The following is a 12011-nucleotide window of genomic DNA, read 5'->3' as shown; positions in this document are numbered from 1 at the left end:
TAGATGTCAGTAGGTCAAATGTCAAAATATTGGCGTACGTTTTTTTAATGACAGTCATGATTATGACCCCATTTGAAATGTAGTTGTCAGTAGATCAAATGTCACCACATACAAACGTTTGTCTAATAAGTTTATCAAAACAAACAAAACGTACATTGGCGTTGGCATGGTGTAATCGTTTGTCAAATGTCAACGATGATCCCTGGTAACTCAAAGTTCATATTCACTTGAAATGGTCTGGAAACAGAAATGGTCCTCACACTCAGCCCTTGACCTCAAAGCGTACAATTAAGTCGGAAGACTGTGAATTGTGATATTGTGATATTAAATCACGTTAATTGATGTATAACGGCGAAGATGAAGGTCATAGTTAAACTAAATAAAACACCAACAACAATAGAAAGTGTAAATGTAAATTATGGTGGGGCACTCCTGACCATTACGAAACCAAATTGTTGGTCTCAACATATGTATACCGATAATTCCGTAGTAAATGTTGTTCGTCACAACTTCATTTACCAGTATTTCAATTAAAGATTTAACCATGTCTCACTTATTATATAAAACCGTGAAAATGTAGTGACAATTTTACGTTAAGAAGAGTTTTGAAGTACATGTACTTATCAAAATCACCCTTCATATACTTATTATAATACACATACATGGATTAGGGTATTAAACAATCGACGCTTTTTATCATTTTTGTTTAATGTGTAATAGATTTAAAGGAATTTGGATGAATCTGGATCTTATTAATATACAGAATGAATCAGTAAGCATTTTCTCAATGTGACGATTTAACTTTAAAACTGGCGTTCTGCACTCGGAAAACGATATGAATACCCTTTGTTGACTAAACCAAGGTGTGAGATGAAATTTACTCGAACAGAAAACGGTATTAATGGTAGTTTTGAAAAATTGTGCATTGAATAAGTCGGTAAGCCTAGTAAGAACGTGCATTGTTTTTACGAGCTATTATAATCAAACATGATTTTCATCTAAAACAAGCAGCATCGTAAACGAGCAATTGCTTTTCATTCGGTGCACAAGGTCGTTTCCTATACATCATCGTTTTAACATACAGTCGAAACTCGATGGCTCGATATTCTATGGAAAGACCAAAGTACTTCGAGCCTCGAGAATATCGGGCCAAGCGGGATTGCTTACAGAATGTTATTTTTTCATTTGTAACATAAAGTCTTATTTACCTTGTCTGTTATTGGCTACGCTATCTCCGCAAGAGAAGGAAGAGTATTTATTGGGCATAGTTACGCACCCTAAATTTCGTAATATGACTTATTCGATTATTAGAAAATATCATTTTATTTTTTATTTATAATAAAAATACATTTATGCGAAAACAAGCAATTGTAAACAGTGGGTAACACAAACATAGCTTAAAAGTTATATCAAAATGCATAGTAATTTAGGGATGGATAACAATTAGAGACATAACTTAAAGTGATGGCATGTTTAATTAAACTGTTAAACCATTAAATTCGATAATAATTATAATATCAGTCAAGCAATTTTAATCGATTAGCGCCTTGTGCTTAATGAAGCCAATCAAACAAATCAGGGCGTGAGATTCTTAACTGAACCCGCGAAAATGACATCGACCCAAGCAACCAAATCAAAGTGTGAAATTCTTGTTTGTGACCGCGAAAACGACTTCGAGCGTGGAGAAATATCGACTCTCAAGATATCTAGCCATCCGATCGAAATTTATATGAACAAAGAGTAAATAAAAATCGGTCCTTTTAATTTGGTTCGAGCCAACGAGGATATCGAGCCAACGAGATTTGACTGTATTGAAAACAATGTGTATACTCATCGAATCGAGAATGCTTTGTACCCCAAACATTGAACCAGAAAACGTGGACACACCTGACATTTATGTCCCTGTTAGTACTAGAGATCAAGTTGATTTAGGCTTGCTCTTTATCAAAGTTATTTTTATGATCGGATATTTATTCAATATGGGAAAAGAAGTAAATGAATACAATAATTTTATGTGATATCGTGAAAAAGCTTCAATTGTAAAAGCGGTAAATGATAAAAGTGATATGGACTTTAGTTGTGTGACCGGATATTTATGTTGATTAATGGTGATGCGGAATATAAATGAATATAAGTGCCGTGTTTACAAATTAAATGTCCTGATCATTGTCCATGTATTCATAAAAAAATATCCGCAAGGGCAAGTTGGTTTTTACATGGATAGTGCTAGCAGCTTCGAATAATAAGGATTAGATGACAGGAAGGGGCTGACTCAGGTAGATATAATATAGTATTTAATTTCAAGACTTATATTCCCGTAGTTAAACTGGTCTAATAAAATGATGTCAGTATATAAAAATGAGTGTTTGCGCGCGCGCACGTATGTGTGCTTGCGTGGGTGCGTGCACGAATATACATGTGTGTGTGTGTGTGTGTGTGTGTGTGTGTGTGTGTATGCGCGTATGCGTGTGCGTGTGCGTGTGTGTGTGTGTGTGTGTGTGTGTGCGTAAATGTGTGTGTGTGTGCGTGCGTGCGTGTGTGCGTGTGTGAATAAAAAGGATGATATTTCACTGTTCACTCAAAACTGTCAGTATGAATAATAAAAATCTTATTTTACACTTAAATTTTTAAATAGACAATTGATTTGTAACTGACAGAATCCATGTAGATGTAATTTTGTTATATGCCCAAAACAATACAATTAGGGATATTTAGCATTTGACATTTGCACCCTTTTTATTAATATTGGTTGATTGTAAATAGAGTTTTGGACAGAAAAAAAACATGATTTTTGAATGTAAGAAAGTTGATATTATCAAAAAATCGATTCGTTATGCTTTATTTGCTGACTTTTTTTTATACTGCTATGAAAGTGAATAGTTGTTGAAAATATCTAAATCTGGAGATCTTTTTCGTTTTTACGAGATTGATAGGGCATAATTATTCCACTATTCAAGTACGTACAAATGGCTTGTGTTGACACATATGTTTAGGTAAAGAACATATTGCGCATAATCAAAGAATATCATAGACTGAGTAAAAAACACTAGCCTAAGAGTAAAAAGCCAAGCAGAAGTGTCAAGCAATTATTAAGATTGGCGTACAATTTGCACAATCAGTTTCATTCATAAAGTTTAACAGCAATTTGACTTGCAGGTAAACAAAAAGGGTAAGTTGTGGCTATTTGGGGTTTAATATCAGCTAGAATGATATTTGCCTTACAGCAAAACTTGTTGTTGCAGAGAGTTTCAACGTGTTCTGTTTTTTGTAAATGTATCACTAGTCATATATATTTTATTAAGCAGGAGGCATGAAAAATATGAAACCTTAACTGAAATTAAATGAAACATACAATAAAATAAATGATGTTTTACTTAACAATGGCTGTATATTTGCTTATTACATTTAGAATTAAAATATATAACCTATATTTGTTAAGCTTTTACAACTGTAAAATATTCAGACAAACAACAACAATACTCTTTTTACCATGAAGGTCAGACTGGTATTGTTTCAAAACAAGTAAACATATATAAAAAACATGCATTCTTATTGATCAAATGGTTTTGTTTTAACACTCAAATAGTATATCAATTTCTCTAAATTGTTGAATTATACAGTTTCAGCCAAATTAATAATATCCTAACTAATCCAAAAATTTCATTTGCTTGAGCAAAATTTAGCCGGAATATTTCATAGATAATACGAAATGGATATGGGTGTAAAACAAATCAAAATTATTTACCATTTACAACTCACAATAAGATATCAGATCAGTTCTCCTTTCATAAATTAAAGGTTAATATCTGGTTTTTAATCAGTATATTTTTATCAGTATCTCTAAATAATTCCTTAAGCAATGATAAAGCAGCATGTTTATTTCATTGAAGATAAATAAGGAGCACTCTCTTTTCTGTAATAAAGTCAAGGCTTTTGTTAAACGTAAAAGTATTGATAGTCATACTGTCAATAAATTTAATCAATTTTTCTACAGTTGAAAGCATACATAAATATTATATACTATGTGTATCAGTTTATTTAATCAAAACACGAAAATAGTAAAGCCTTTGTTATGGTACAAACACAAACTTATTCTTATACGATGAATCTGAACATAACCGAGTACATTTTTCGTAATAATCGTTGTCCCCATCGAATATATTTTGCTAACTTAATTGTAATATTATGAATAATTCCCAGAGATCTACTCGGTTGGTTTCTATTGGTAAACAAAACTGTGTAAACACTGTTTATTGGTGAATTTACATCTACTTAATTGCAGGCATGCAATGGAATATTCTGACCAGTTTTTAAAAGCAGTTTTTTGTTTCTTTTTATAGTTCAATTTTTATATCCATATCAAAATGCTTAAGGAGGATTTGAATAGTAAAAAAATGCGACACGAACTTAATTGCAGATAAAAATCTTGACCTTACACGCAATGTCTTTGTACTGATAAGATTACACTCATCGGTCAAAGCATGAAAGTGCGCCATTAACATAACATATGGCCGGCTATGAAACTTGTAAGTGTAAAGTATCAAACATGTTTCGACAGTATTAAATGTTTACTTTCTGACACCTTTTGCATTTAATTATAAAGATTGTTTTTCTAACCAAACTCTATTTGATGTGTCATGTTATAGGCTCTGATAATAAGTAACACACACACAACTTAAGAAAGACCATATTACAACCAAGCGAAGTTCGAAGTGTTAAATTCTTAATTGGAACTACTTTTTGTAAATTAGTGACGTGTCGTGGCCGGTACGTATGCAAAATATTATCAAAATAGTAAAGCCTGTGTTATGGTATAGATATTAACAGTAACATGTTTTTTATACGATATGTCTCTGAACTAAACTATTCTGCATTGTTATAGAATAAGATAAGGTTTATATTTATGTGGGTACGACAGATGTGTTTTGTATTCTTAATAAGTGTTTTAATGTCAAATAAATTGTACGACTGACTTAATTATTATAAGAAATAATTATCATAAAACACAATTTACCATATTTAACATTTTTATGTCGGCTTTTAATATTTTTTATTTCAATTGTTTAGTATATAAAACATTGTTCAAGTTCTAGAAAACTTTGGACTTTGTAATTATCATCTATCTATTGTACAACGTGGGCTTGGTAAAGTATGTACTAGATATACAAAGAGTTGGATATGAACGAATTGCATATTATGAAGGATGATATGAAGGATGATATAAGTTTTATTTTTGATTATGGTCATGTCATACATTTGATTAGATAATTATTGTTTGACTTGTTTAAATAAGATAATTAAAATAGAACACGCTTGTTAATTTGGATGGTTATGTTAATTATGAGCTGAAATATTTATTCATTATTTAAAAATAATATATTATCGTATATTATAGTAAAAGTAATAATGATTAAAAATTTATTTGAAAATATTGTCCATATTGCCATATATGATTTGCATTGTTTGTCTTTTAATGTGATTGATTGCTCATATTTACCCATTTCAAACACGAATTTTGTTTATATTGATACTGAATTAATCTTGTTCATTAAACGTTAATTTGACGAAAAATTTAGATTTCACTCCTCAAATGAAAGGTGATTATGTTCTGTCGTTGAAGTAGGCTGTTCATGGTGTATGTATAGTTTTAATAGCAGCATACGGCTTAAGCTCCGTGCGTGTTAGAAATTGTTACAACAACCTTATAAAATACACACTATGACACCTCTTTCTCTGTTCAGTTTATATTTGCAAATAATAAGAATTGATAAAGCATATGTGACAATGGTTCATGATTCTTCTCGCTCGTCTTTTGCATCTGTTGAGCAATAGAACGATTGCGAAACATTACTTCTACGGGCACGTGTACGTTAAGGCTTCTTCACGTCATCCAGGTTTGTGTTCATTGTACAAGTTTACAATGTCATAGCACGACGGAACGTGGTAAATGTGAGTATTAACTCTACTACAGCCTTTACATGGACGTCTAGCTACACAAGTTCACGTACATGTCGTTTCTCCTGACCTATATTGTTATAGCAATGGTATTTTCGTTATTAATTGCACTGTATATATTTTTATGTGTGTGTGCTTGTGCGTGTACCTGGGCATGGCCGTCCGTGTGTATGTGAACTAAGTATTCTTTAATCAACTAAACTAAAACCTCGAGCATTGGTATTCATTTAAGTGAGAGTGTACACTTATCTATTATCCATTTCAGAATCAAGATGCCAAAAGTATACCAAGTAAATCTTCAGGAGTTTATTGAAGAGTACGCATGGGACTGTTTCAAACAGGATATTGGGTTTATAAGGAGACTCTTCAACAGAAAATCCAAGTTTTACTTCGACATACGCTGGGGATACCTCGATTTCTCACACAGGACTGAGAGTAAAGAGAGACCTGTGACCGGGAATGTGAATCAGAAAAACGAGGAGTTGTATTATTCAGAGTACGATAATAAAACCAGCACACAACAGAATTACACCTTTTCAACATCAAGGGAGACTACTGCGACTACTAGTATTGAGCTGCAGGAGAACTACACTATTGGTGCTGAAACTAATCTGGAAGTGGACCTAGCGGGTATTGTTAAGTTCGGGGGTGGTGTAAATGGGTCTTTGTCGGTGACTGAAACCAAAAGCCAAGAGTTTTCCAAGACTCTCACTTGGAATATTGACACAAATATTGTAGTCCCGCGCTGGAATCGCGCCCGTGCGACGTTGTTGGTTTATGAACAACCCTCAATTCTTGACTTCACGGTAACTACCACCCTCTCATTGCCAAAGAAAACTCTTCCAGTGTCTTTAAGACGAAAACGAGATGACAAAATCGTGAAGACGTACTACATTACGAACCTTAACGCAATATTCGCCGAATACAACAAAAAGTATGCGACAGATGAAGACAGAATTGTAAAAATTGAGACAAGGCCAGTAGAAGGGAGCGCGATAGATGAAGTTATAGCTGTGATAACCTCCCATGGAACGTGTAAAAACGTCTCTTGGAAAAAACAGCATGTGAAGGTACAGTGTACGCCGATAGAGGGTGCACCGCCAGAGGCACCTGTCGAAAATAAGAAGGAGGTGAGCGAACATTAGGAAGATAACGGATAATAACTTTGAACATATAAACGATGTGACGTGTACTAATATGATCACACATTTTTTGAAGAATGTGAAGAACTGGTACAGTTGACGCCGATAGAGGGGGCACCGGAAGGCACGTAAGCCAAAAATGAGAAGAAGCCAAACGAACTTCATAACCAAAGAGATACTTTCATATGTTTCAAAACTTAAATCAAGTTTCTCTTTCATATATATTACAATGGAATCTCGTCCATGCTTATAATTAACTTTACATTCTTTTATATTTTAATACATTCTGTACTTTGTAACTATATTTGTAATTTTATTTGCAAATCTTAACTAACTATTAATTGTAATTTCTACATTCTATTTGTTATGTTTATTATATATTTTGCTATTTAGTTTGCAGTTCGCAGTTTTTTCCATTACCATAATCCACGTACTTCACATCAATTATTTCTATATCAGTACCAATGTTAAGCAGGGTATTTTTGTACAGTCGGAAAACAAACAAGCAAACACAATATACCTTTGTTTGAATCATCAACTTTGGTTACAGCCATATGACCCATGCTGATGTCAGTAGGTCACAGTTAGAAACACTCGACTGAAAAGAGTTATTTGTTTTCATTTAAAGAATCATCAAGTGTGGAAGGTAGAATACTATAACAGCCATATAACCCATTATGCTTTGTAGGTGGCAGTAGGTCAGATAATAACGCATAGGCAAACGTTTGTCTAATGCCAGTCATTTGACTCATTTTGAAGTGTGGGTGCCAGTAGGTCAAAATCTAACACGTACAACAGTTTATCTAAAAGTAATCTAATATAATCAATTCGATTCAGACATAAGCATGTTTAAATACTAGAAAAATATTTAACTAATTGACTAAACAAAGGATCTTAGAGGTCAGTTTGTTAAATATCAAATATCGGCGAACACATGTGCTAAAGTTTTAGTAAATATTTATAAACAAATAATATCCACATGCTCGCTTGATATTAGTCAGGAAACAGTTATGAAGGTGGTTCCTCTCTCTTAATCCTTGACCTCAGATGTTACAACTAGGTCGATAGATGTGAATCAATTTAATGCTTGATGTCATTAAGTTGAAGACGAGGCTCATACTTTAATTTCATATGCTTTAAACGACAAAATTACCAGTAGGTGAAAATGTAAATTATGGTGTGGCTATCTTGACCAGTCGAAAACCAGAATATGGACATAAGTTCAGCTAACAAATCGGGTTAAGCTCAGCCTCATAATTATGAAGCATGCTCGTTTAGTTCTTTCAATACAAAATGAATCGTCATACTAACTTATTAAGAGGGCAAAGATGTCTTGTTTCAAATCGCCAGATGTATTTTAATCTCATAAGCAATAGCCTTATGCACCTGTTATATTCTATCTTTACCTCATATCTCAGTAACTGCATTTATCAAACTTAATTCTATATAAAGGAGAATATGACAAGAAAAACAATATAAGCAATCAAAGTTACTTGCCAACCAATTCCATGACATTCCCGAATTCATATTAAAATATGGGTCCTTGGACTAGCAAGGGTCGCATCGACCTCATAGGCTTTAATATTATTGAGTTATTATTGAGTTTGTGTGTTCAATCGACTTCTTTTTTTCTTTAACTACTCATTCATTTTCTTCCGTTATTGTTACCCTAAAACACATTTAAGACAAAGATATGCAGAAAAACAAGATACCACACAAATCTGTATATTCAAAATTAAAAAATAAATAAGATTTTGCACTCACTTACCTGGGTCATGCATTTGTAAAACACGAAGATAGACGCCAATATAATTTAATTGATTTTAAGCCAAAAGAAATAAAAGTAATGAAAAGGGGTTAATGTAAATATAATGATTGATTATTATTCGTCCGTTCATACTTCATGCACTGCATTGTCTACCACAAATGTGTGCTTGATTAAAATAAAACATATAGCATACATAGAACTCTTATTTAATGACATGAATGTAAATAAATCGGCCGATTGTCAAGAACTTTGTTAAAAGAAACAATTGGATTTACAACATCGTTGTAAACTTTTAAACGTAGACTATGATAACATATGGATGTATTTTGAACAAGATCTTGACCCTTACTGCATAATCAATGTCATAGCAACTATATGAACCTAGTATAATTTACTAGATAAGCCTAACTGATAAATGTCCATGTGGTCCTCATCTTTCTCATTCATTGTCGGAATTTAAAATTATTTGGTAGAAGTGACTACCATATTATGAGGACATGCTGACGCACATGAGACTTGTGTTCATACCTTTGAGGTCACAATAACCTTCTGAATTTAGTATGCCTTTTCCCCAATGTATAGTGTTTATTACTGACAGTAGTTCGTGTGCAGTTCATATCTGTGTCATACAAGGTTGGATTTAAAAATTATTTGCCAGAAGTGACCATCATACCCGAAAATGTGTCACGCCCATTACCTGTGTCCGCACATTTGAGATTACGGTTACAGAAACCTTCTGCCCTTAGTACGTTTTGTCACATAAACCTTTCTGATGATAGTTCGAATCAGGTCCATATCTTTGTCGTACAAAGTTGCATATTACGAATATTTCGTAGAAATGACCATCATAGCATGAGGACGTGTCGTGCACAAAACTCGTCTCCCCTTATATTTCGGCAATGCAACAGCAACCTTCTGAACTAAGTATCTTGTGTCATACAAGCCTTACTGATGATAGTTTGTGTCTGGCATATATCTTTGTCATTCATCGTTGGCGTTTAAAAAATGCAAGAAATTACCATCATAGGATGCGAACGTGTTGTGCACAAGGTATTTGTTCTACCTTCAAGGTAAAGGTCACAGCAACCCTCTGAACTTACTCAGTGTTTACACGCCGGCCATTTTCTTCAATATTTACAGATTTGATCTGCATCATGCTGAGACTCTTGTATCTTTCTTCCATTTCAAGCGTTGTCCATTGGCTTAGTGTCTGTCTGATTTCTGAAACCATCACCACTTGCTACTGTTGGATTGCCTTCTCAAATGTTTCGTGCAAAAGCATGAGCTTCACCGTGAAAGAGTATTGATAAAGACGTATTTTGGCTTTGATCTAAAAAGATCCGTGGACGGAATATCAATTGTTTGGTTTACCGAATTATATTTATCGTATACGTTTTTCAAGTAGTCTGATAAAACATAAATATGCTGCCTTTCACCCTCCTTGATTCTCTCGAGATACTCTTAGCCCGGCTGCACGTTGTGTATTCCATTTCTTTGAATAGAGCGGTACTTCTTCACCTTGCTATGCCTAGTTGCTAAAACAACTGGTATATTTTGCTTTCACTTTTCCATACATGTGTCCCCAAAACCCCGTGTTCTGCCTAAGAAGAACTTAAGTCATATACTTCTTCATACTTTTCCCAAATACTAGTCTGCACAGGGCTTTGATACAGCTTTTCATTCTTTTCTCTTGTGTCCTTCTTAGCTCGTTCAGTAGTTAATTCCCCGGCAACATTTGTTTCTTAAATGTTTTCTTCTCATCTGACAACGGGCTTGCTTCATACATTAGGTCTTCTGTTTGCTAACATGGGGTAGTTACTGATGTAATTATGCTTTTATTAACCTTTCTTTTTATTATTCTTTGGGCTGTTTTTAACTTTATTGAGTAACTGTCTTTTCCACTTTAAGGTGCTAAATTCGAGTACTTGCTTGTGCTATTTCCATCGAATTAAAAGAAAAGCACACGCGTACCCTCATTCGCATCCTGATTTTCCATTTTCGTACTTTAACCCATATAACCTGAAATGAAACGAAACCTTCGTTACTTCATACAAACCTTCGTTACCATAACTTTGTGTAATACAAAGATATATTTGCGGATTGATTGCTAGTTAACGATCTGATATCATGGAATAAGTACAGACAGACATTTGCACATACATTTGTGTTATATACTTACAGAAACACAAAGTGAGTATTTTACTAAGCCCTGATGTAAGCTATGCTGATTTATTTGTCTTGTATACAGATAAACAGGCGCTGCCACTCTATCTACATTAACACGGTATGTATGAAGTGTAACGGAAGAAAGAACCGTGGTTGCCGACGATGCTGCAACACTATCTACAATTTGTTTAACCACTTACGAAAGACAGCGATTTAATTAAACGGAAGTTTAAATAACGTAGGTTTAAGGTTTTTTTTTAATTAGGTGATTTTATGCGCAAAGACTTGTATGAACTTCTCGGTTGGTTCTTCCTGGTGCACAACATTGTGTTTACAATCATTATTCGTGTTTATTCATAAACTTACATTCACGCATGCAATAACGAAGGCATGCAAAGCTTCCTGTAAACCTAATATTCATAACCATAGAGGCTGGTTCCGAGCTTGCAAAAAGTATGGGCCCTTATGGGTACATTTAAATTTCTATACGTGCCCCACGTGGATAAATCATGTTGGGCCCACGGAAAAAGTGCAAATAGTTTGCATGAGTTCTATATGGGTTAAGATGATGACACAACATGGGAACTATGTGGGTTAAGATGATGACACAACATGGGAACTATGTGGGTTGAACCTTGGACCTTTGTGGAAAAACACATCGGACCACTCTGACCAAGCATTTTGGGACCATGATGGGCAAACAACGATGTGACCAATAGGAGCATATTGTTAGGACATTGGTTCATGTCCTCTGCATCTTCGATCTTCAGGTTTGAGGACCACACAGTTCAAGTTATTAGCTGTTCACAGGAACGCAACGCCTAAGCATAAAAGATGGTTGTCGTTATTAAATTTTGTTTTGACAAACTACTTATTTTTTTTTCAAAACTGATTAATTATGCAACCGGACAAAGTCACAATTGAAATAATATTCATAAAATTACAGAACTTGCAGGACTCAGCTTCATTTGTTCAACTTA

At 33.9% G+C, this 12011-nt stretch overlaps 1 protein-coding gene across 6 annotated transcripts in view; it reads left to right on the top strand.

Annotated features, from left to right (window-relative positions):
* LOC128227834 (uncharacterized) overlaps positions 1-12011 on the top strand; it is a 34367-nt gene that overhangs the window by 17062 nt on the left and 5294 nt on the right. For 2 of the 6 annotated variants that reach the window (XM_052938711.1, XM_052938710.1), the window contains exon 2: positions 6221-7448. In XM_052938711.1, the coding sequence (XP_052794671.1) occupies positions 6228-7100 (873 nt within the window). In that variant the 5' untranslated portion in view covers positions 6221-6227 and the 3' untranslated portion in view covers positions 7101-7448. Of the gene's footprint in view, positions 1-2146; positions 2277-4481; positions 4527-5544; positions 5950-6220; positions 7449-12011 lie in introns of those variants that run through there. The other 4 variants (XM_052938712.1, XM_052938714.1, XM_052938713.1 and 1 more) reach the window with 4 other exon arrangements.

This window comes from Mya arenaria, chromosome 3 (genome assembly GCF_026914265.1).
Source record: "Mya arenaria isolate MELC-2E11 chromosome 3, ASM2691426v1".
In the NCBI taxonomy this organism is placed as follows: domain Eukaryota; kingdom Metazoa; phylum Mollusca; class Bivalvia; order Myida; family Myidae; genus Mya; species Mya arenaria.
The sequence above is the reverse complement of the archived record's forward strand: the minus strand, read 5'-3'. Positions and strand labels throughout refer to the sequence as shown.